Raw genomic sequence first — 26,070 nt, 5'->3', positions numbered from 1 at the left:
GTTTAAAAAGAAGTCAGCATTTTATAGCTCATCTTTTTTTCTAAAGCAGAAAAAGGTTGACAGTTTTGTATGAAGAAATTATGCCATCACCTTTCTTGTTTCCCCTTTTCATGAGAGGTGGGAACAAAGAGTGGAGATGATCCTGCAATTTCTATCTCTACAACCTCATTTGAAATCATTCTCTTTGATTTACGTTTTCTTGAAATGAAAAGGATAAACGGTGTTAATTTAGTTAAAGTTGGGGGGGTAGTTGATTAGACATCCTGTCATCAAGGAAACTAATTCTCCCTCCTTCTCTTCCTCCCTCCCTCTCTTTGTCCCCCACCTCTCACACACGCATGAATACCACACCACCCACCAGTTAATACAGTGCCCTTTAAACTCTTCATCTGACATTTTTAAATTATTTTAAAATACCCAAGTGCTCTACTCTGAAAAATCTGTACAAGAAGTACTCCAGGGAACGGATTCCTAGAATTCAAACTTAGGGCTTTTCCTAATTCTAGGGAAGCTACTGTCATTCTGAGTCAGGGTGATGTCTTGGTAATATATGGGACAGCCTCCAAGGTCAGTGTCAAGTCAACCACAGAATGAGGCTATTGGAAAGAGAGAACTGGAATGAGAACTTTTAAAAAAGCAATAGAGCAGCCCAAGAGTAGCAGAAACGTAAATGGGTCAATCCCTTGGGCCTTTATTAAGTATCTATCATACTTAAAGCAAGAAGCTATGCACATAAAAAAAATAAATAAAAGTAAGTTAAGACCAAGCTAAAAGATATCTTAGAGAATTAGGTAGCGTTGCTTATTATTGAAAGATGTGTACCACCTCCCTGCCCTTCCATCAGAGGAACACACGTCCCTACCCCATCAAAGTCAGGCTTGGCCAAGTGACTTGCTTTGGTCTCACTGTGGGCAGATATGCTTCCTGCCCTGATTTTGAGTTTGGCCATATAACTTGATTTGGCTAATAGGATGTTAGCAGACATGATGCAGCAGAAACTTAAGATGTTCTTGTGCTATTAGGTTTGCTCTCTTGAACATTTGCTTTCACCTTGAGAAGAGCCTTCCCTGGTTTGCTTGCTATTCCAAGAAGGATGAGAGATAAGTGGAGCAGAGCTGCCCCAGGTGAGCCTATCCTAAATGACCTACCTGCCCAGAGGGCCAGCAGATGCACCAGAAAGCCTAGCTGAGCTGAGCCAGGGGTAGCTTAGATTAGTTGATTCCAGCCACTCCTTAGACATGTGATAAATAATAATTTGTTGTTTAAGTCCCTGCAATTTAGATTGGTTTGTTATGCAGTGATAACAAACTAATTCAGAGAGCATCTAGTATGAAAATTTATTACTTTTGCAGGATCATATAGCAAACTAAAGAGCAGTGAGAACAACTTGGCCAAAACTATGGGTCTCCCGGGTAGGTCCATTTCCACAGAGTACAAATCAATCTTTTGAAAATCATCACTGGGAGAATAAGCATCATGGATCCTATGGATAGAAGGGTTTACAAGCCATGGGACCCCATTAGCATTAGGACATTAGGAACACAACAGAAGTTTACTGCACCTAAAACAGTGATCACAGACCTGAAGGTCTGGGGAAGAGCTGCTAAAAATCACCACATGGCTGAGGAGGAGTGATACAAGAAGAGAATAAAACGGTTAGGACTCCGATGTGGAAAGATGCATGTTGAGAACCAATATGATTCAAGTCTGTCAAATCTTGAATAGAATAAATGGTCTTAACATATGTTTGTTCACCAGATTCTGGAATTTTATTTATTTATTTTTTTAAAAAGAGGGAGCATTCTCTGAGGCATAAAAAGGGAAAATTCAGGAAAAAAAGAGGGGCTCTAGTACTTTATATGGCTGAGAACTAGGGTGACCAGATGTCCCAATATATCCAGGACAGTCATTGTGTCCACTGTTGTCTGGGGTAATTATTAATAGCATCCCCTTTCACGTTCAACCCAGTGTATTGTATTGGATGGTAGATTATACGGTCATACAGCTGACAGCATGTTTTCCCACAGAGTTGAACAAAACGGGTCCAAGTAAGGTTTTGGTAAGTTCATAAGAAAAGACGACTCATGGGTTCTCAAGGCAAACTAGACTGAGGCATGGAGGGCCACTGTATCCAAGTGCAGCCGCAGAGTGAGATGGTCAAGGCACCCGGCATCTGACCTAACTGGTCAGGGTCTTAAAGGCTGGGAAGTGGTGTTCTTTCAGCCTAGCATGGGGCGCCCTTGGGCAACCCTGGGGCCTCCTCCACTCCTCCAGGAGCCTTATCTGTACAGCTAGGCCCTTTCTTTGTGGATCCTTAAAATAGCTAAACATATGCAACATCCCCATCCTGGTTATTACTTCCTTATCAGAACATGCAGAAATCGAGATAAATGGTAGAAAAGTGGACTTCTCTCTTACCCACACAGAGGTCCATATAGCTTTCTGAGCTCCATTTGGCTTTCCCAGAAACCCTGCGGAAAACACAGCACTATCATAAGAATAAGATTCAACAAAATTTCCAGTATTCAAATTTATTCAGAAAAAAGTCTGGAACCGTGAGAACACAATTATATAAACAATAAAAAAGAATTCAAGTTCTATTGCTTTCAAGTACTTTCAAGTATTAGAATAAACAAGTAGCTTTAAAAAATATATTGCCAAGGAAAAATCTTAGTCAACTCTGCTTTAATGGATGGAAGGAGATCATCTGTACTTAAAGTATTTGTGTGTAATTGCTGCTAAAATATTTGAAAACGGTTTGCTTTCTCAACTATGTTAACATTCCCCTCGGCAATTTGGTTTATATTATTATTAATTTTGGCAAAGCCTCTTTTGACAGCCACTCTATATATAAACGCTTGCAAATTCTGAATTATCATGATCCAAGTGAAATTTTTAACTAAAATCAATGCAGTCAAAACATAAGAACTTTAGAGTAACTTTATATAGGACAAAACATTAGACACATTTTGTCGTGGGAAACGAGTATACCTGGAGACAGCTGTGTGGTGGAGGGGTTAGAAAAGGCCACACCCATTTGTACAATAGGGTTGGGGTAATACAGTGGGGATGGAGTGTGTGTGCAAATATAGATGGAGGAACTGTAGGGGTGAAGGGCTGGAAATTGCTAGATCCCTGTGTTGTGGGAATGCAGTATACAGGAGAGGCACCTGAGGGGTGGGAGAGAGGAAAGAGTTGGTGGGGATAGAAGAGGTGGATGTCCTTAATGGAAACACATCCCATTCTGATTACATCTACTTTCACAATTTAAGCTTGCCATACATCAAGGAAAGCTTCTATGGATATAAAAATAGTCGCTGAAATTACTATGTTCTAGAAGGAACTTGGCAAGGTTTGTACATACAAGGATGACGAGCTGAAAAGGAGCATATGTGGAAATTAACCAGAGGCAGGAGCACAGTGTTCTCTTCATATCGACAGTTCCACTATTTTCCCTCAAAATGTTAATACTAAATTACTCAACTGAATACAACTGATCACTCCCCCCTCCCCCAGAAATATGTGAAATCTATTTACTTTGAATTTCCTATCTAGCGTGTTCTCTTTTGACACTTAGAAATTTCTTCACACTTGCTTCAAGGACTCACTGTAAGCCTTAATGAGGTCACTGTTTGCGGGCTTAGTGTTGTGAATGCGCCACCCCTGAGACAGAGGTGAGGAGAAGGTATTTAAAACACTAGGAAGAGAGCAACAACAATATATAAAGAGGAAAAAGAGTGTTGGACAGAGAAAAGAGACAGAAAGGAAGAGAAAAGAAACTGAGGAAGAGGAAAAAGGATAGAAATAGCTGAAGTTGTTATCTGTGCCACACTGAGGGCCAGCCTTTCTGAGGCTGGGGGTGGGGAAATCCTAGAGAGATGCTGAACAGATATGACCAGGATTGGCCCAGTTAGCCCTTCCTGTCTCTGTTTAGCTCCGCGGTTCTTCACACATGGGATCTGTCGGCTCCTGATGAAGGGTCTGGTGGCAGCACCACCATGAGTTCGCAGATTAAACCATCTGGCTTCTGAGAAAACCCAATGAAGGAAAAAAAGTACTCTGAGAAGATAGTGTCCTGGGCTTCTATCTACAAATGCCTGCAGGACCTTTCCACTTGCATGTCACTCCGGCCAATCAAAGGTATCTTCCTGGACCAGCTGCCCTCCAGACCTTCTATTTCTGTCAACTCATGGCCATTCTCCCTGTGAACCTGGCTCAACACTTAGAGGTGCTTTGGCTCCTTTGCCTTGAATTCTCTAGTACGAATTAGTTCCAGGATGTACTAACTTTGCCCCCAGTGTCCTTCTCTTTTCACCCTCACCATCTGGGCCAAGCCCTCACCACGTCACCTAGACTTCTTAAATTAAATCTTCCCTGAAGAGTGATCATCCACTTCAGGGTCCCTCTCCCGCTCCAAAGTGATAGTACCCTGACCTAGACTGCCAACCATCTAGCCTGTCACTCTCTCACATAGTTGCTTCCCCTAGTGCTCCCCCATCTTTGGCTTCTAGTCAATCCAGGCTGCTAATCAAGCTGTGCCCTAATTCTCATTTAAGTGCAATCACACACATTGTTGCTCCCCACCTGGTTTGCGTTCTTGCCCTTGTGTTCATTGCTCCTGCCAGACCTCCTTCTCCAGGAAGTCCTCTAGGGTGATTCTAGCCCTGACAGATCTCCCTCTCCTCTGAAGGACACCACAGCTACCATCTCTCTCGCCTAATCTAGCACTAGGGTACATCCCATCTGGTGCTGAACACCGTGATTTCATGTGCACACTTGAGGGTATAAGTAACTTCTACTTCTTCCACATCCCAGGGCCTGGCATGTTTAGATACTCAGTGGGTTTTGGGGTGAATGGATGAATGAATGGATGACAGGACTCAACACATGTTGATGAGTGATAAGCAATGGATCGTTGTCATCACGTGATAATTCATTCAAGGAGGGGAAGGCTCCTCACACAGCTCCTTCACATATAGACCACTCCAGTGTGGGTGACCTAGATGGAAGCAGTGCTTCATGGGTACAGCTGCCCTGGGCTCAGCATATCTTATGCTGGAAGACGATGGAAGACTGCCCTTACCTGGCAGAAAAATGTCAAGTTTCCAATAAAAGGAGAAGGCTTGGGATGTCTGATGCCCAGCTTCTCCAGTCTTGAAAACGCTGATGTGGAGTACCTGAGGGGAAAAGCAAATCTTAAAAACCAAGAAACTGCAGTTTTCATTCATACATTGGCCCTATTAGGAAACAGAATTAGTGAGTTCTCCTCAAGGAAGAATGGGAGGAGTGGTTTCCGGCTGACAGTGTCTAAGGACAGAAGAGATTGAAGCGTAGAGGTGAGTGAGTGGAATGGACCCCAGGAAATTCCTCCTGATCCCGTGACAGGCTGCAGATGGAGGAATCCTAAAATCTCACAGGTGGAAGACATCTTGGCGATGCTGTCTTCTCAATGTTCCTTCCCCACCTAAAATTCCCATCAATACATTGTTTTTAAAAATGTACCTCTCCCCAGTTCAATTCCTTTGCTTCTACATCGACCATGAACAATTATCAGAAGGCAAGGCAAAAAAAAAAAGTCACAATGGCAAAAATAAGTTCCCTGTGCAAATTTGTGTGTTTTGCTGGTCAAAACTGACCCCTGCACATAATTTGTCCCTCATCCCATTCCATGGCCTAATAGAGAAACACAAAAATAGGGAGAGAACACACCGTGGAGACAAGACCTCATCGCCAACTGCTTATAACCTCTTCGTGTCTTTGTTTTCATGGCCTGAAACCATATGGGAAGCATATTTTCTTAACCAAAAATCAGGAAACGTGGCCCGACAGATTTTGGTGCCACTTTCCAGGAGAAAGCAGCAGTCTGAGAAGTGCAGCGTAGCTGTCAAAACATTGGAATTACTAGGATATTTCACCAGTTTATGGGAACAGAGGGATAACACAGTTAAAGTCAGAACTGGCTTAGAAAAACCTGGACATATGGCTGTAATCCCTAATCAGCCAGCCAATTAGGTCAAAAGTTCAGTCAGTTCAGAAAAATTAATGAGTCAAACTGGGTGTTTAGCATCATGCAGAGATCAGCCAAATCTCAATTTAGGAGCAAGGAAAAATATAGAGCATATCATTACAGCCAAGCTTCCTAGGAGCATTAGATTTTAGATGAACAAAATGCTGCTCTAAAAATCACTCATCATTAGAAAGATGGAATGTTTGCTATAGTCTTTGACCTCCCCCTTTTCAACCTGTAGTCCAATAAGGAGCACTTAAAATAAGTACTTTTCATCAAATGTGCGAATATTCAGGGAAAGGACAATCCGGCCAGTGTTGGTTTGCCTTATTCTGAGCAATGGGTCTATTTTTAAAGTAGTCACAAGGAAGAACCAAGAATGGGAAGGAGGTTTCCACCATCTGGCTGCTTTATTGGGTTTGAATGAATTCCCAGGACATCACACGTAAAGTAAGTCCATGTTCAAGTGTGATTACACACTGCACTCAGGAGCCACGTGTGAATTACACAGATTAGTCATGCCAACATTCTTCTTCATTAGCATGTGTACCAAAGGTCGACAGCATGGTATGTGCAAGTTACTCGTTCAAGTAGACTATGATATTTTAAATAACTCCCCTCACACCCTGGAGGGAAGACTAAAGAAGACTTACCAGTCCACTTAAGACTTCCCTCAACATCCTTGAATCTGGTTTCTAGGTTCATTTCTCCATCAGTTTTTGTGAATTATTTTCTAAATGTGATCTCTAATGGATGGAAGGAAATATGTAGATCTTGGGCCACATAATTACATCTTAATTTTGTAATTAGATGTCTTGATTGTCTAATTAAAGGACAAGAAGTCTGTGCCTAATTACATGTGCTAATTATTATGCAAGTCCATGCCCTAATTATGTAACTCCACTTACAAAAACACTTGCTTGTGTGTCTCTGCACAAAATTTAGACATTTTCAAACATATGGCATCAGCGGAGAATGTTCTGGACACAACCATAAGCTTCACTTTGCAACCCATGCTCAAGTATAGAACTTGAGCATCTTCAGCTGGGAATTGGCCAAAAGTTGCCATCAGTAACCAGAGTCCTTGCACCAAAATCAGCAGGGGGAAAGATCACTGCCACCAGACTTGTGGGCAAAACTGCAAAGTGGGTTCCATTTGTCTTGCTCCCACTTCCTTCTCTGCACCCTTGTTTCATACTCCCTGGTTCCAGTGTTCCCACACTGCCCTCTCTCTGTCTCGAAAAGGCTCTTTGGACAACCCCTGGACACCAGGTATTATGGTTGAATCATGTCACCCCAAAAAAGATCAGTTGAAGTCCTAACCCCTAGCACCACAGAATATGATCTTATTTAGAGACAGGGTGCTTGCTAGTGTGATTAGTTAAAATGAGATCGGGACACCTGGGTGGCTCAGTCGGTTAAGCGCCTGCCTTTGGCTTGGGTCATGATCCCAGGGTCCTGGGACTGAGTCCCACATTGGGCTCCTTGCTCAGCGGGGAGCCTACTCCTCCCTCTGCCTGCCGCTCCCCCTGCTTGTGCACATTCTCTCTCTCTCTCTCTCTCTCTGGCAAATAAATAAATAAAATCTTTAAAAAAAAAAAAGACGAGGCCATACTCAAGTAGAGTGGATCCCTAATCCTTATGACTGGTGTCCTCATAAAAGGATGGCCACATGAAGACATGGAGACACAGGGGAAATTCCATGTGACAGCAAAGGCAGAGAGTGGAGTTACACAGCTGCAAGCCAGGGAACACCAAAGATGGTCAGCAAACCCCAGAAGCTAAAAAGAAGCCGGGAAGGATTCTCCCCTACAGGTTTCAGAGGGAGCACAGCCCTGCAATAAGCATAATTTCCCGACTTCTAGCTTCCAGAACTGTGAGACAACACATTTCTGGTGTTTTAAGCCCAGTTTGTGGTACTTTGTTATGGCAGCCCCTAGGAAACTGGCACACCAAGAATACCCATGAACGAGTTTTAGAGAGTCAGTGAAAAAAGATTTTTTTAAAAATTTCCTCCTGCTACTTTAAAAATTATCATTGCGGAGGAAATTTCTTTTTTATGTCAAATTGTGCCATTAAGTCCTGTGCCATCAAAAAAAGTGCAGGTGGCCTGGGATGCTACTATGGAAAGCAGGTGATATGCAACCCTCATGAAGGGTTGCATATTGTGATATTTGGAACAGCTTCTCTTTGATGGGAATTAATGCAGATATCCCTTAATTGTGATTATGGACATCTATCATTGTTTACATTAAGGATGCTTACGTTGGAAAATGACATCAGAAAGTATATGTAGTAGCTTCAGATAGCATCCTTTGGTTTCATTTCACAACTCAAACCATTGTTTCTTGCTACAGCAGACACATTCCTGCAATGTCAGTGGTGTGCCTTATACTGCAAATTAAATCGAACCATATGGATCATTTTCAAAGTAAGATTCCATTTTTAAAGCCTAGAAATTCCCCAATATTTCATTTTCCCCAAGACAAAACCCTTTCTTGATGGATTCAACAAAAGTGGTCAGCCTGTTGGTTAGCCAAAGAAGCCACTTGTGATAAATTGGGGGATATTTTGATGAATCATTCATTAAAGAGATAGTCAAGTTGATTGAGGTTTGGAGCAAGAGAAGACAGTCAAATGATGGCCTGCCCTCCAAGATTTCCCTCATTGCATATCTTAAGCAGCCATAGAGGAAGTGGTTTCTCTGCTTTGTGCTTCTAGAAACAGCCAACTTCTTGGTTCATCCATTATGTTCTCACCAACACTATCAAAGAATTTCTCCTTGGTGAGATTCAGAGGCTGTTGATGTTTTTGAAATGCTGAAAGATTCCTTTGGCAAATAGCACATCTCCTGGGGTGGAAATCATGATTCTCCAGTGAAGCCAGGTAACCCACCTGTCCTGCTCTTTGGAGAAGAAAAGCCCTTTGTCGTGGTTCTCTACCCTTGCAACACATATGGCCATCAGTTCCATTAAAAATTGTGGCCACATTGGAAATGTTATTACAAACAAGGCCTTAAATTGTTACCGTCTCAAAAGGTTTTAAGACATGGGAGCAGAATATGAGGTTGGCTAGCTTTGACAGAAATTTGCGCAAAAAAAACCAACTATCAGAGACAAAGCCTACTTTCGTTTTACTCTAATTCTTTCTAGCTTTTTCTCTGAGGATTTTTTCTGTTTTTGAGATTATATCCTCTATAGTGTTTTTCTATTTCTACTTCTCTGTATTTCTACTTTTTTCATTTAATCTAAGGGGAAAATCTCCATGTTATTAATCCTTTATGAATATTATTTTTATGGCCATATAATATTCCTCCTGTGGACATATCATGATATACTAAACTATAATTATTATTAATTATAGGTGTTTTTGATTAATTTAGGGTGCTCTTGATTTTTAGCTAATTTAAGTTATGCTCCTGTAATGAATATTTCTGTGCATCAAGCTTTTCCAGCACTTTATACACGGAGGTTTCCCGGACCTGAAATCCATGGGTCACTGGATTCAAACATTGGTACGTAATGCTTTCCAGAAAGTTTGTCCCAGCAAGTCTCACTGTCAGTGTATCCATTTCACCAAAGGCTCTCATAAAATTTTTTCTGATTTTGTAGACACATCAATGTATCTTGATGTCTGTATTTCTTTCATTATTAGAGAAAGAGAGGGAGAGAGACAACATTTTGCCATCTCTTTTTCTCTGATTTCAAAAGTATTACCCAACTTTGAAATGATTCTTTCTTTCCCCCCTCATTCCTACCACGGCTTATCTAGGTGGCAGGCATAATTGTGCCACACTGACTGGTTAAATAATTAATTGGAAACTGAGCAGTCACTGATAGGTGACTGCAGGCTGACTCCAAGCACACATTTGGGCAGGGAGAGGAAAATAAGCAAATGAATTCTGAATAGTTTTTATTTAGAAAACAACTCACTACAGCCTTGTTAGTTGATTTTAAATTCTATTTCCTTCTCCTTAATACTATAGAAACTGTAAACATAACAATTGCATCAGTCATGCCTCCAGGCTGGAGCTCCTTAGAAATACCGAGTTTCTAGACGAGGTCATCCCAGTTCCCCTGCTAGCACCTCATCTCTGTTTCAACACCCTTATCCTCATGTTCAGTCCCCTTTCCTGGAGCCCATTCCCTCAAGACCTTGCTCTCAGCTTGCCCTCAGGGTTGGAAATATCTGGTGTACATTAATTCGTGTCTCAATTAGTAGTAGTTAGATTATCTACTAAGATATAACCTGTAAACCAGAATGTTCATTCACTAATCTGTAAGAGTAGATGCCCTTTTCCAGGAATAAGAATCTGATGTCCCTACTCAGAGCCCCTCCTTTCCAAGTACTTGAGAAACCAAATCAATCCTCCGAGGGTGATGTGTTGAGCCAGGTTCTATAATGAGAGGTGGCTCATCAGAACAAGTATGTCACTGGGACCCTGGTAAAATAATCCCGCCCTAAAGCCAAGCATACCCCTATAAAGAGTTAGCAAAGAGACAGTGTGTTTGCTGTCTCCCTCTTTCCCCACTGATTTGTCGTGCTGCCTCTATCACACATCTTAGTAATAGAGGTGCTTGAGTCTATTCTGATCCATTTGTCTGGCTTATGGAAATGCCTCACTATTTTAACTAGTCTAATTCTGTAATACTTTTTAATATCTTACTTTCTCATATTTTAGAATTAATTAGTCTAGTCTGATCAAAAATTCTGTTGAGATATTTTTACTGGAATTGCATTAAATTTATAAATTAGAGTACCAACATTATCACCACATTGAGTATTCTCAACCTAGGAATGTGTTCTATCTCTCCAATGATTCCTTTATCTCTGTCCTTCAATAACATTTTCTAATTCTGTGCACAGAAGAGTATCTTTTTGCCATCTACATATATTTGTTATTGGTATCGCTCATGTTTAGAAACACCATTTGGGTTTTTTTTTTTTAATTAACATATAGTGTATTATTAGTTTCAGAGGTAGAGTTTAGTGATTCATCAGTTGCCTAGAACACCCGGTGCTCATTACTGCAAGTGCCCTCCTTAATGCCCATCACCCAGGTACCCCTTCCCCCACCCACCTCCCCTCCAGCAACCCTCAGTTTGTTTCCTACAGTTAAGAGTCTCTTATAGTTTTTTTCCCTCTCTGTTTTCATCTTATTTTATTTTTCCTTCCCTTCCCTATGTTTATCTGTTTTGTTTCTTAAATTCCACATATGTCAGAGAAAGACAAATACCATATGATTTCACCATTTGTTTTTTATGCCAGTCTTATAAGCAAGGATCCTTCTAAACATTCTTGTTAGTTCTACTGATTCACATGTGGAATATCTGATTTCTTATGCAGACAGTCATATTTTATGCAAATAACATCAGTTCTATTTCTTTCTCTTTTTTTAAGATTTATTTATTTATTTGACAGAGAGAGAGAGAGAGAGAGAGAGCACACAAGTGGGGGAGCGGCAGGCAGAGGGAGAAGGAGACTCCCCGCTGAGCAGGGAGCCCGATGCGGGGCTCGATCCCAGGACCCTGGGATCATGACCTGAGCCGAAGGCAGACGTTTAACCGACTGAGCCACCCAGGCGCCCCAGTTCTTTTCTTTTCTTTCTAGTCCTTTTCTCTCACTTTTCATTTTCTTCATTACATTGGTTAGGACCTCTAGTACAATGTTTAAAAGAAGCAGTAAAAGAGAGCATCCTTTTCATATTCCTGACGGTGGGAGGGTATCTAATATTTCAAAATCAAGTGTGAGATCTTGCTGCAGATTTTTTATAGATACCCTTTATTGGGTTAAGGACATTTCTTCTATTCCTAGTTTGCTTAGAGAAGTTTTTCTCGATTAGTCTTGCTATAAGCTTATCTATTTTATTAATCTTCTCAAAGTACCAAGTTTTGCTTTTGTTGATCATTTCTAGGTTTTTTGTTTGTTTGTTTTCTATTTCATTATTTTATACTCATTTTTTTCATATGGTCTTCCTTCTACTTTCTTTGGGTTTCCTCTTTGTTCTTTGTTTTGTTTTAGTTTTTTAAGTTAACAATTTAACTCACTTATTTTCAATATTTTAAAAAAATAAATGCAGTTAAGGATGTAAATCCCCTCTAAGTACTTCTTCACCTGCATCCCACACATTTTGAAATGTAGTGCTTTCATTGTCTAATAACATTCTTTTTAAAAAAATGTTTTTATTAACATATGTACTATTTGTTTCAGGGGTACAGGTCTGTGATTCATCAGTCTTACACAACTCACAGCGCTCACCATAGTACATACCCTCCCCAATGTCCATCACCCAGCCACCCCATCCCTCCCACCCCCCACCACTCCAGCAACCCTCAGTTTGTTTCCTGAGATAAGGAGTCTCTTATGGTTTGTCTCCCTCTCTGGTTTCATCTTGTTTCATTTTTCCCTCCCTTCCCCTATGGTCCTCTGCCTTGTTTCTCAAATTCCACATATCAGTGAGATCATATGATACTTATCTTTCTCTGACTGACTTATTTCACTTAGCATAATACCCTCTAGTTCCATCCGCGTTGTTGCAAATGGCAAGATTTCATTTTTTTTTTTGATGGCTGTAAAATATTCCATTGTATATATCTACCACATCTTCTTTATCCATTCATCTGTTGATGGACATCTAGGCTCTTTCCATAGTTTGGCTATTATCTAATAACATTCTAATAGGAAACTTCTGAATATAATATAAAATGTGTTATAAGATACACACAAGCAAAACTATGAGGGAGATATTTTAGAATTATACGAACTTCCTATTGTTTTCCAATTCTGCCCAGCCTTATTCACAAGACATAGTAAGTAAAATTCATTATAATTTGAATCCAAAGACCCAGAAAAGGGAACTGCTTATAATCTTCACTCCTCTAGGAGAAAAAAATGAAGGAGTACTGAATAAATATCTTAAGTATCTGACCGATATGCAGTTCTTTCCCCAATAATGTAAAAACCACAAAAGCCTAGTCACTGTAATCATTAACCTGATGACAGCCTTGTCACAACACAAGAAAAATACATTTATAAAGACATGCAAAGAGAGTTATACAGTCATTACTATTATTATAATTTATAATAATTTTTAATGTTTCCTATGTACCTGGTACCATGCTAGGAACTTTTTTTTAAAGATTTTATTTATTTATTTATTTGAGAGACAGAGAGCATGAGAGGGAAGAGGGCCAGAGGGAGAAGCAGAACCCCTCCGCCCCGCTGAGCAGGAAGCCCAACGTGGGACTCGATCCCGGGACTCTGGGATCATGACCTGAGCCGAAGGCAGTCGCTTAACCAACTGAGCCACCCAGGCGCCCCATACTAGGAACTTTTTATACGTTGTCTTACATGAGCCTTCCAACAATCATATAAAGATAGAAATCAATATTATCTTCATATTACTGATCAGGAAATTAAATCTTAAGAGGCTAAGAAATGTACCCAAGGTGACGCTGCTAAGTAACTGAATCAGAGTGGAAACCAGGTCTGCCACATTTCAAACAAGTGCTGGTAGCCACTAACTCCATTACCCTGTTCCTTCTTGTCCTCTAGGCCAGGATGTTGTGGATAAGCCACCACATGAGAACACACAGTGAATATGCTGTGAACAAAGGCAGGCTTATTAGAAACCAAAGGTGTAATGATAACAGATACTAATTAACGGATGATCATGATGAGAGAGCTTTTGTTTTTCTAAAAGCCATCCCCCTCACTTCTGTTTCTTACTCAGAATTCTCAACTATTTCTTCTTTTTGTTGTGTTGCTTTCTCCTTTTCTACTGGATCATTCCTGTCCACATACACACATGTTGCAGTGTCTTCCACCTTAAAGGAAAAAGGCAAACTCCTTCAGTTCCAGTTACTGCCTTATTTTTCTTCCTTCCTTGCCAGTAACATCCTTTGAAAGCATTAGCTAGACTTGTTCTCTCCCCTTCTACACCCCTAGTCTCCTCTCCATCTGTTCCAACTATGTTTTGTGTACCCGCCACTTCACTGGGACTGCCTTTGTCAAGGTCGTCCATGATCCTGATCCTGTCAATCAGTGATTTCTTGCCAATCTTTGTACTTGACCTCTCAGTAGCATTTGGCACAGACCAACACTTTCTTCTTCCTGAAACACTCTCCTCCTTGTGCTCCCTGTCAGCACTCCTCCTACCTCAGAGGCTGCTCTCAGTGTCTTTGTTGGCTCCTTTCCTTCTAATAGTCTCATCACTTTACATACCACCTATACATCAATAATTTCCACATTTCTATCTCTAGTTCCATTCTCTCCACGGAACTCATCTTTATCCAACTGCCAAATTGGCTGCACCCTTTTAATGTCTATTAGACTCTTTAAACTTAACACATCTAAACCTGAATTCAGTTTTCCCCCTAAATTTCATCCTGCCCAGTCATCTCTATGTCACTGTTGCAACCACAATCCACCAATTGCTCAAGCCAGAAAATTTGAGACATGGTTGAGTGTGTGATTGTTTAAAATATGACTACCCCTTTTAGTTGAAGGATTATACATCTCCAGCCCATTTACAATAGGCTTGGTTATGTGACTTTTTTTGGCCAACTGAGCATGAACAGGCACGATGTGTGCCGTGTCCAAGCAAGCGTCAAGAGAGCAGCACATGGTGAGCCATTTGATATTTTTCCCTCTGTCATGAGACCACTAGTCTCCCAGGTGAGAGCTCTTCCTGAAGCCTGGGTCCTGTAATGAAGATGATGAGGAGCAGAGCTGGAAGTGATCCATGCTGGACATTTAGTATGAGCAAGAAATAAATATTTGTTGATGTAAATCACCGAGGTTGGAGGAAGTTGCTATCTATGTGAAACTTACCTGAAGCTGACTGATATCAGAACTGATTTAGCCTTCTCTTTCATTTTTCAGACTTTACATACACTCTCTCAGCAAATCCTTTTAGCTCCATCTTCAAATTAGCTCCTTCTCCATAATCTGCCTACTTCTCTCCATCTCCACTGCTTCTACCCTGGTACAAGCCCTAGGAGGGCGATTTGCTAGTATCTAGCATACACATTTACCCTTTGACCCAGCAAATTCACATCTAGAAATTTGTTCTACCCATATACTTGAACATATACATATGTACAGGGGTATTCATTTCAGCATTTTACAACATCAAAAGATTGGAAACAGCCTAGAGAAGTCAGTTGGGGCTGTTTAAATAAATCATTATGCATCCATTGAATAATATACTATGCAACAAAGTTAGAAAGTCATCAAGATACAATATTATACATAGTCAGCATTTAAATTTCTCCAATTGTCTCATAATTTTACAGTATGTTTGTTGAATGAAGATCTAAATAAATTCTATATGTTGTAATTGGGTCAGATGCCTTTTAAGTATCTCTAAGTCTCTAAATTCCCCTCAACTTCCCCCCACCCACCTTTTTTCCTCTTGCATTTTTTATAAACAAAACAGGTTGTGTCTTGTAGTGTTTTCCAAACTCTGAATTTCACTGGTTGCATCCCCTGGTGTAGTTTGACGTGTTCTTCAGTCCCAATCTGGTAGTGAGATCTTAACCACTGGTTCTCGAATTTGCACACCAAGGACCTTCAGAATATTCTCATGTTTGTGTCCCACCCCCCCACCCCCAAATGGTGACTTAATTATTTAGGGTGTGGCTTGGGCTTTGGAATTTTAAAAAGATCCTCAGGTGATTGCAGTGTTCCAAGTTTGGAAACCACTGATCCAGAGGCTTTTTCTGCAAGACTGCTTTTGAGGAGATTGATAATGTCTATTTTGTGCTTTTATTATGATCTTAGCAGCTGTGAGGATTATCACCTACATCTATTAATTTATTAGGATGCAAAATGGTGATATGCCTTCTGCAGTTATTAGCTGGAATAATTCTGAATTTACCCTCATCTGCTATGATTACTCTGAGGAACAGTTCATATAAGAAAAGTAGGATCAGTGCTCAATTCTTTCCTTTTATTGTTAGTTTTCAAAATAATGAGTTGGTTCTGTAACATCTTACAGTAGTAACTCATGATATTTTTGTATCCTTATGAATTCATGGATTTAAATATATTTGATGTGTTTTGATCCATTGCAATGGTCATTTTATTCATCAAATTGTCCCATCTTTGGCTAGTGGGAGCATGTATAAGTTTGCTCCTGAGTATTTTTGATAGAATGTCTTTCTTGCTTTCTGAAATGATAAGATATTCCAGGTTCATTTGGTACATTTCTTGCCCCAGACCTAGATTAGCCACTTTCCCAAGAAGCCATGGTTCTGTTTAGTGGAAAGTGATATCTAGGGATCATTAGAGGAGAAAGACTTTTCACTGTACTTCTTGGTGATACTTCATGATACCATTTTGATACTTCAATCACACGGATGCCTATTTGAAAACTTAAACAGATCTTGAAACTTTTTAATTGAATCCTCTATAATTAGTGTTATTTTAAATGTATAGTGGTACTTCACATAAAAGATCAATATGGTGAATCCTATCAGGATTCCTTCAGTGAGGGAATTCTTCCACCTCACGCCAGTCAGAATGGCTAAAATGAGCAAGTCAGGAAACGACAGATGTTGGCAAAGATGCGGAGAAAGGGGAATCCTCTTATACTTTTGGTGGGAATGCAAGCTGGTGCAACCACTCTGGAAAACAGTATGGAGGTTCCTCAAAAAGTTGAAAACAGTATGGAGGTTCCTCAAAAAGTTGAAAATAGAGCTACCCTATGAAGCAGCAATTGTGCTACAAGGCATCTACCCCAAAGATACAAATGTAGTGATCTGAAGGGGCACCTGCTCCCCAATGTTTATAGCAGCAATCTCCACAATAGCACAGTAGCCAAACTATGGAAGGAGCCCAGATGTCCATTGGCAGATGAATGGATAAAGAAGATGTGGTATATATAAATAATGGAATACTACTCAGCCATCAAAAAAATGAAATCTTGCCATTTGCAACGGTATGGATGGAAGTAGAGGGTATTATGCTAAGTGAAATAAGTCAATCAGAAAAAGAGAATTATCATATGATCTCACTGATACATGGCATTTAAGAAGCAAAACAGGATCATAGGGGAAGGGGGGGAAAAATAACACAAGACAAAATCAGAGAGGAAGACAAACCGTAAGAGACCCTTAATCATAGGAAATGAACTGAGGATTGCTGGAGGGGAGGCGGTGGGGGCTGGAGTAACTGGGTGATGGGCATTAAGGAGGGCACCTGATGTAATGAGCACTGGGTATTATATGAGACTAAGGAATCACTGAACTCTATCTGAAGCTAATAATAATATAAATAAAATAAATAAAAATAAATTTAAAAATAAAATAAAATCAGAAAGTGAAGGAACTTTTTAAAGTAAGCTTTCCCAGCTGTATTAGTTTGCTATTGTTGCTACGACAAATACCCACAAAGTTAATGGTTTAAAACGAAACAATGTATTATCTTACAGTTCTGGAGGTCAGCAGTCCAAAATCAATCTTGCTAGTCTAAAGTTAAGATGTCAACAGGGCCCATTCTTTCTGTCCAGGGGAATATTGGTTCTCTGCTTCCTTGGCTGATGGCCACATCACTCCAGTCTCTACTTTCAGTAACCACATTAGCTTCTCTGATTCTCACTCGTCCTGCCTCCCTCTCCTAAGGGCCCTTGTGGTTACATTTAGGGCCCACGCAGGGAATTCAGAACACCCTCCCCATGTCAAGAGCCTTAATCACATCCTCAGAGTCCCTTTTACCATCTACAGCGGCATTCACAGGTTCCAGGGATTAGTACATGGACGTCTTTGGGGGTCGTTATTCAGTTACCACCCCACCCTATATTGTGTATACATCCTGACTTTATTTTGGAGTGTGCCTGAAAAGGGGAAATGTCTGTGTGGGGACTATGAGATCATCAGGGCTTCCTGTTTAGAGAGAACTGGGTGGTACAGCTGCTTGGGGGTGGGGCAGAGGCAAACTCAAGGCTCACGGGAGACTCAGCCTCTGCCTCAGGCATCACTGAACTAGGCTTTGCTGGCCCTACCACCTAAACAGCCAACAGATAAATATTTTAAAGAAAATACTACAATTTTTTTTAACAAAGAATAAGTCATCCAGTTGATGACTATTATAGCACACAGAGCTAACTTTTCCATTTTTATCCCAACTTTTCAGAGCAGGAGAGTCAATTGAGTCAATAAATCTCAATCGGCATGAAGACATTAATCCTCTAAATTCTGTCATTTGTATAACATCTTTACAATTTTTGTCATAGCTGCAAATCTCCTCTGCTATTACTTGCTTCCCAATTTCCTTTAAATAAGCTTAAATGCATTTATTTAAAATTGCATAATAATGTAAAATAGAATAATAAATTTAAAAAATTTATTTAAAAGGAAACTTTATGTTGTAACCGTAAGTGAAAACCATTACCACTTCCATAAAGAAAAAGTAATGGTAAAAATCAACACCTCAGCATGGAAAACTTTTGAAGTCTGTGAACCCCCTAGAAGGATTGTCCTGCCACGGACGGTCCATAGGCCACTGCTGGAAAGCTCCGGCTCTCGAGGATGGTCCGAGCAGGTCACATTTTTTTAATGTGCTCTGTCTAGGTTGCCCCAACTCAGCTGATAGCTTAACAGCATGGCCAGAGGATGCTGAAGCCCGTTTCTCAGGGCACACATGCGGAATTAGAGGGAATGAATCTCATCATCCTGTATTTACCTTTCTCAGAACCGAAGAGAGCTGGTCTGCTTCTGCCATTGCATTTCTTTTAAACTATGATAGTAGTTTACCCTCCCGAAGGGGGAGAGGTCCTCGTAGTGAAGCGCTTTATCACTGTTAGGGCTAATGTGAACTGACATGTTACAAATGAAGAGTATCACTGGGTGGACACACATTCACTGCATGTCTCATAGCAGACCCAGTGCTGGGTGCCAGGGAGGCTGCAGGGACGTGGCACTTGCAGCCTAGTGGACCAGACAGACTTCAGTGGCTCATGACAAGCAGTTAATTAAGCATTTATGTTCTGATCCTCACAGCGAAGAAGCATCCTGTGCCAGTTGAAATGTACGCTTTGTTATTTTGATAACTTAAGAGCGCTTCCTCTGTCTGACTACTGGATGGTATTTGTTGAAGCTGAAAACAAATGACAAGCCGTCATTATGCTTATTACTTCCCCTCAAGGCTAGTTTTCGGACAACAGGGCCCTCCAAAGAGGACCAGTCTCTCGAAAAACCATTAAACTGAGGACAGAGGAGTCAAAGCTGGAGAAGGCGCGGGAAGAGAGCGCTGCTTTGGGAGGGCTGGTCAACCGGGAGGTCTGGGAGCGGGGAGCACAGGGGGAACACTGAGGGGGCCCAGCTTTCTCAGGCTTTCTGATGCCCATCCCGCCCCAAGAAAACCAACTGGTAGGGAGTAGTCGGCACCTCTGGGGCTGAGGCAGCAAAGGGCAGGGAGTCGGGGTTGGCGGTCAGAAAGGGAGGGGGCTCAGTGAAGCCACCTCAGCTTCTGTTCCACGACTGTCCCCCAGGCTACGTGGGTGGCCACGGAGAGATTCTGGGAGCGGGCCTTGCCCTTCTGGGCGCCAGCGAGCATTAAGGAGAATGATGAGGTAACGCAGAGAAGTTTCACAAGATGAAAACACACACAACCTAGCTTTCTGTTTTAAGAATAGTGCAAAGCAATTGAATTATGTCATTAAAACCAGTTAAATGACTGATATTTATGAAACACATCCGGATTTTTTTTTTATGTGTTGGTTATTTGACTGAATTTAACTGGTCTGAGCGCCCCCCCACACACACATGAGAAAAAAACAATGACATATATAAATGCAGGCATAAAATCTTCCCCTCCAACTTCTCTTCCAATGTGGAGAAGGAAAAAAAAAAAAAAGACTAATGGCTTAATGCATTTAAAAAATATTTATAGTCAATATTTTTAAATAAAACACTTAAATTTATTATGACATATTTAAATTTATAAATTTTAAATACAGAGTGCTTCACATATAACTTCATATGTTCACACATTTGAAAATGAAATACTGCCTCTTGTGTTTGGGCCTTGACTTCCTCATGTGTCAGGGGATCGTAGGCCCAGACGTGGCAATCCTACAAAAGCCCCTGCCTCATCCTGCTTCACCTAGAAGCTGGAGGATATATGGCTCTTGAGACATAAAAAAAAGGCAAGCCCCCACATTTCTTCCAAACTCCCATCACGAAAGAATTTTGCTCCTGGGAACTCACGTCTTCTGAGTGGCCCTCCTGCTGAGTTCTGCAGCCCCAGCCAGAAGAATGAGGTTCTCATCAGAGAGACACAGGCAGCTTCTAGATCTAGAGACACAAGTCACCCAAGATGATGTATTTTTGCAGAGGCGGAAAAAGAACTCTTGCTCCTCGTGGACAGGTAAGGGTCCAGCCAGAGCCCAGAGTTTATTTTTATCTCTCCATCTGCCAATTAGGACACTGGGCCTCACTGTTAATTGTGCTCTCAAGGTAATGGCTTGTTTAAGTAATTGATGATGTTTGTCCTCACTAGGGAATCTTAGCACATCAAAAGATGTTGAGAAAGCCAAAATTCACCTAGAGTCTGAATTAATCACTTTGTCAAGCACAACAAAGGCTGTCTTGCTTTGCTAATAATCCCAAATGAGGTAGCAACCCTCAGTTAAATAAGGAAACTGTGGTGTCTTTAATTAATATTTCAAAGAGCTCAGACTGGCTTTTTTTTACTCACTTTATGTTTATGAGAATGGGGTGAAATGCGTGCAGAGCAGGAAGAGCGAGGCCTGGCCTCACTGGCTTCTTAGAAAAGGATCTGGGGGCTTTTGTTAACCACAGGGTCAGTGTGTGGGGCTGAGCCTGGGTCAGAGGAAGTCAGTCCCAGTGTCTGCCTCCAAACGCTGCCCTGTGGCCTCAGCACTTCCTCTTGCCCAGGCTTGTCTTCTGGGGTGCCATTGAACACCTCCCCCTCCCCCCCAGCTCAGCTGCTTCAGCCTCTCTGGGCTAACCTCAACCCAGCTGCCCTTCAGTCTGCCCTCTGGCCAATTTTCCAACCTCAAAATGGCTCTCTCCACCTGAAGCTCAAGCTTCCCCAGCCTCCCCACAGGCCCCACTGCCTTTTGCCTCCCCTCTGCCTCCCCCTACCTTCCAGAGCCCCAGACCAGCCCAGGTCCAGCCCTGGCATCCAGTCATACTGCAGCCCCAACTCAAGATCATGCAGGCCAAGATCAGAGCCCTGAGATCCTGCAGGTCCAGAATGGCAGGCTGGACACATTGCTGTGTTGGCCTGATCCCAGCTGCACAGCCATCTTTAAAAGAACGTAGACACCCCCGAGGCTACTTATAAGCCAATGAGCAGGGTGAGGGGATGGGGTCCAGAAGCGCCCCCAGTCCAGTTCAGCAATCCTTACAGAGCGTGGATACCATATAAAGGATGAGTAAGACATCCTAGCCCCCAACATTGCTGTGTTGGCCTGATCCCAGCTGCACAGCCATCTTTAAAAGAATGTAGACACCCCCGAGGCTACTTATAAGCCAGTGAGCAGGGTGAGGGGATGGGGTCCAGAAGCGCCCCCAGTCCAGTTCAGTACAGAGCGTGGATACCATATAAAGGATGAGTATAGCCCCACATCCTAGCCCCCAGGGAGTATATCCTATGGAAAACAAATGGGGGAAGGGGGGATTTCCCTTGGACTCGGGGAAGCCCTGATAACTAACAGCCTTCCATGTACTTCTTATCTTACCTAATAACTTCCCAATTAGAATCCTCAGTGTTATCTTTGACTCCTCCCATCCATCTTCATCTGCAATCAATCCTCAAGTACTGTCAGTTCTGCTTTCAAAACATCTCGGGCGTGTTCTCCTTTCTTCTAACTGGCACTGCCCTATTTCAGCCCTCATTGTCTCCCTGGGGCATGGGCTCTTCATTCATTTCCTGACCTGGCCTCCCAGCCTCTGGTCTCTCCCTTCATCCAACAATCTGCCGTCCACACCAGTGCCAGAAGAATCTTGCTAACGCGCAAATCTGACCATGTTGTGGCCCAGTTCAGAATTCTCTGTTGGCTCCCTGTCAAGACACACTCAACTCCTTTATCTGGCACATAGGGCCTTGGATGATCAGGCCCTGGCCTGACTCTTCAGTGCCACTCCAACTGGTCTCTTCTCCCCTGCCTTTAGACGCCAGCAATCTTGCATGACTTAGAACATTTCTGAGTTATGCTGACTTGTTTTACCCTTCCAGGCTTTTCCCCATGCTCTTCTTCAGGGCCAGGACTAAGGTGACACAAGTTAGGGACCTAGGGTGCAACATTTAAGGAGGCACTCACTCTCAGGGATGTGCGAGCCTGAGAGTGAGTGCCTTCTTAAATCTTGTGTCCCAGAGGCCTGCTTACCTCACCCTGGTCCCAGCACACTCTTCCCTGCCTGGTGTGTCTGCCCTCTTTCTCCACTCGGAAAGTCCTGATCATTCTCCAGGTTTCTGCCAGAGGGCTACCTCCCCCAGAAGCCAGCCCAGACTGGCCTCGGCACATAGACACATTCTCCTTGGCCACCGGCTCCCTAATGTGGAGGGAATGCAAATGAAGAGCAGGAAAGCTCAGTGTATTGTTTGTAGGAATATAATCCTGTCTAAGTTCATTATTTACTGTACCTGGTTCTGTTTCCATCATGTGGGCTTAGTCATCTGTAGTTAATCCTTTTGTTTTTATGAAGTCCTTAAAGAACCCTTTAGGATGTTGTTGTGAGAGACATCTGCCTTGGGTGAACCCTAACAGACAATTAAATGAGAGCCCAGAGAGGACAGAGGGGGCTACTCTTGTCTCTGTGTCTTGCATAATTAGAGCGAACACTTACAGAATGTTTCTCACGAGCCAGGAGCTGGTCTAAGTGTTTCACACATGTTAACTCATTTACTCCTCTCCACACTCTGTGCAAATGGTGCTATTATGATCCTTTTCATTTTGCAGATGTGAAAACTGAGGCTCAGAATGATTAAATAATTCACCTAAGGTCACACAGCTAGTAAGTAGCTGAGCTGCCTGGTTCTGGAGTCTGTGCTCTTAGATAGCAGCCTCTACCGTCTCTCCTTTTGTTTGCGGAGCAGCCGATTGCCTACAACCCAACCCGTCTAACCAGACGGGAGATGCAGAGAGTGGGTTAAGGACTCCGAGACCCCTGTGAAAAGGCAGATGCCATTCACAGGACTCCATTATCCCCCAGGATCAAATCAATCGATCAGGTTGGCCACTGAGTCAGCAGGGCCACAAGACTTGAAATAAGGACAGGTGAGTTCGAAGTGAAGCCTGGCCTGTGCAGGGTAGACGAGCTGTTTCTTTGGCCAGCCAAATTTCACTATCTCTAAGTAGCCAAGGTTGGTACGCAGGGGCATTGGGTGATGGTGCACAGAATGATTCTGTTCTTTTGTATCTTGCCTAGTAGGCATTCAAAAAATATCTGCCAATTGGATTTGAGGTTATGTCTTCATAAACCCAGCCAATATTGCCATCTTTCTATTGAACTGTGACCTGCCCAATGGCCTGGAACAGGCCAGGGAAACCCAATTCTGTCTCCCAGCTTAGCAGATGGCTTAAAATGCTTAGGCAATCGAAATAACAAAAGGATACTGTGAGTGTTTCAAAATATTTATAATCCCATTGCATCTTGTTGTTACTGTAATCCCCAAATCTCTGCATTGACCTCACTCTTAGCAAGTTGACCCTGTGGCCTTTGCTCATCTCCTAGCTACAGTGATCAACCACAGGACCAACTGGAAACTGTATGGAAAAGGTCAAAAGGCAATAATAGCTCCAGTCTAAGATCGCCGAGAGTCTTGATGCCCTCTGCTCATCAGCGTGGTTGGTTCCGGCGTTTATGCCTCTGGGCACTGGTTCAGATGTGCAGACCTACAGAACCAGCCTGACCTTCCCCACGGTCGACCCATCTGGTTTTGGCCTCTTGCCTGCCTCCTGCACCTCACACTCTCTTGTATAATTACTGCCTCCTGCCCTAGCCTTGGCTCATCCTGGCCGTTCTTAGCTCATCATTTGTACTAGCCATTTATTTGCTGTGTAACAAATCACTCCAAAACTTAAGTGGCTTAAAACAACAAATATTTATTATCTCACACAGACTCTGTGTGACCGTCAAGAATCTGGGAGCGGGCTCCCCCAGTGGCGTTGGCTCAGGGTCTCCCATTAGGTTACAGCCAAGCTGTCCACGGAGGCAGCAGTGGTCTAAGGCTTGTCTGGGCCTGGAGAATCTGCTTCCGTGCTCACTTATGTAGCTGTCGGCAGGCTTCAGCACATGGGCCTCTCTGTAGGGCTCTTCAGTGGGACATCTGACGTCCCCCTAAACAAGCAGCCTAAGGGAGGAGGGGAGAGCCCAAAGGGAGAGCCCAAGATAGCAGCCTCAATCTTTTACAACCTAATCTCGAAAGTGATAGATCGTCACCTCGGCTATATTTTATTGGTCACACGGCTGACCCTGATGCAGTGGGGGAGGGGACTATGCAAGGCTGTGAAAACTGGGGGGACAGGGATCATTAGGGGCCATACTGGGTGCTGGCTACCACATCTGGCCCTTGCCCCAGTGTGAGCCGGTTTAATTAAAGTGCATCCTTCTTCCAAAGTTTCACCTTGGGTTTTTCACGCTGCTTATTGTGCTTGTAAAGGTTGTCTGTAAGCTGTTCCTTCCTATGATGAGGTATTGAAACAAGATTTGGTTGTTCTAGTCTTCATTCCATAAAGATGTAGTTAGTACCTCCTCTGTGCTAGGCACTGGGCCAGACGCCCTTGTACCTCACCAAGAGAATACATAGGACCTTCTTGGTTTTTACTGAAGAGTAAAATCCAGGGAAATTTCCAGCTAAGAAGGATGAAAATGGATGCAGAGCCATCAGAAAGACATGGCTAATGATAACGAACATCTCCTAAGCTCTTGCTACGGGTCAGGCATTGTACCAAATGCTTTGTAAACACTGTGCCCCTTCCTCTCCATCCACATCTTTGTTATGTCCACCATGTAGATGGGGAAACTGAAGCTTAGAGGCTGGCCCCAGGGGCACAGCCCAGGCCTGGTCTGACTGACAGAAGGGCCTGGGCCTCCAGCCAGGCCTCTGATGGGTCTGCTCTGGCTCAGCAAGGCCGATGAGAAAAAGGAGACTACAAGAGTCTCCTAGGAACAAAAGAAAAGAAAAGCATCCCAAACTGAAGGATTATAACCACAGAAATGTATTCTCTTGCCATTCTGGAGGCCAGAGTCTGACATCAAGGTGTCAGCAGGGCCATGCTTTCTGAGGCTCTAGGAAAGGACCCTTCCTTGCTCTTCCTAGTTTCTGGGGTTGCTGGCAATCCCTAGAGTCCTTGGCTTGCAGCCACGTCCCTCCAACCCCGCCTTCGTTGTCACATGGCATCCCCCCTGTGTGTCTGTGACCTCAGATCATCTTTGCTTTGCCTGTGTCTGCCTCCAGTGTCCCTCTTCTTATAAGCACGTCACTCATGGATTAGGGCCCACTCAAATCCACTGTGACCTCATCAGAACTTGCTTGCATCTGCAAAGACCCTATTTCCAACCAAGGCCGCATGCTGAGGTCCCCGGTGGACATAAATTTTGGGGGGACACTACTCAACCCAGGCAAAGACCATCAGAGCTGTGAGCAGCCCTGAAAAAAAACCTGAAGGGAGTAACCCATATGTGTGGATTGGGGGGAGGGGTCTTCCTGGCCACTCTGGGGACAGAAAAGAGGAGACAGAAAGAAACTGACCCTAATGAAAGAAGATGCTAATTCACAATTTTTCCCCAGCTCATTCTGAATGCTAGGCTTTGTTGTTTGCCTGCTGGGGTGTGGGGACTCTTTTGGTATTTTTTTAAAAGATTTATCTATTTATTAGAGAGAGAGGCAGAAAGGATGCAAGTGGGGGGAGGGGCAAAGGGAAAGGGGAAGCAGACTCCCTGGGGAGCAGGGAGCCCCATGCAGCTGATCTCATGACACTGAGATCCTGACCTGAGCTGAAACCAACTGTCCAATGCTTAACCAACTGAGCCACCCAGGCACCCTGGCTCTTTTCGTATTTATCATTATGTGAACTCATATATGTTTAG

General features: G+C 42.8%; 1 protein-coding gene across 3 annotated transcripts in view; it reads right to left on the bottom strand.

The window, feature by feature from the left end:
* The window catches only part of TBXAS1 (thromboxane A synthase 1), a 158,458-nt gene that overhangs the window by 107,902 nt on the left and 24,486 nt on the right, over positions 1–26,070 (bottom strand). For all 3 annotated transcript variants that reach the window (XM_073899271.1, XM_025854823.2, XM_073899272.1), the window contains 2 exons: positions 5,084–5,177; positions 2,419–2,471 (listed from right to left, as the gene is read on the bottom strand). In XM_073899271.1, coding sequence (XP_073755372.1) covers positions 2,419–2,471; positions 5,084–5,177 — 147 coding nt within the window. The remainder of the gene's footprint in view (positions 1–2,418; positions 2,472–5,083; positions 5,178–26,070) is intronic.

The sequence above is a fragment of the Callorhinus ursinus genome, unplaced genomic scaffold (assembly GCF_003265705.2).
Source record: "Callorhinus ursinus isolate GAN/ISIS: 27379988/994484 unplaced genomic scaffold, GSC_fseal_2.0 scaffold12, whole genome shotgun sequence".
Taxonomy (NCBI): domain Eukaryota; kingdom Metazoa; phylum Chordata; class Mammalia; order Carnivora; family Otariidae; genus Callorhinus; species Callorhinus ursinus.
Note: the sequence above shows the minus strand (reverse complement) of the source record. Positions and strands in the feature narration are given on the sequence as shown.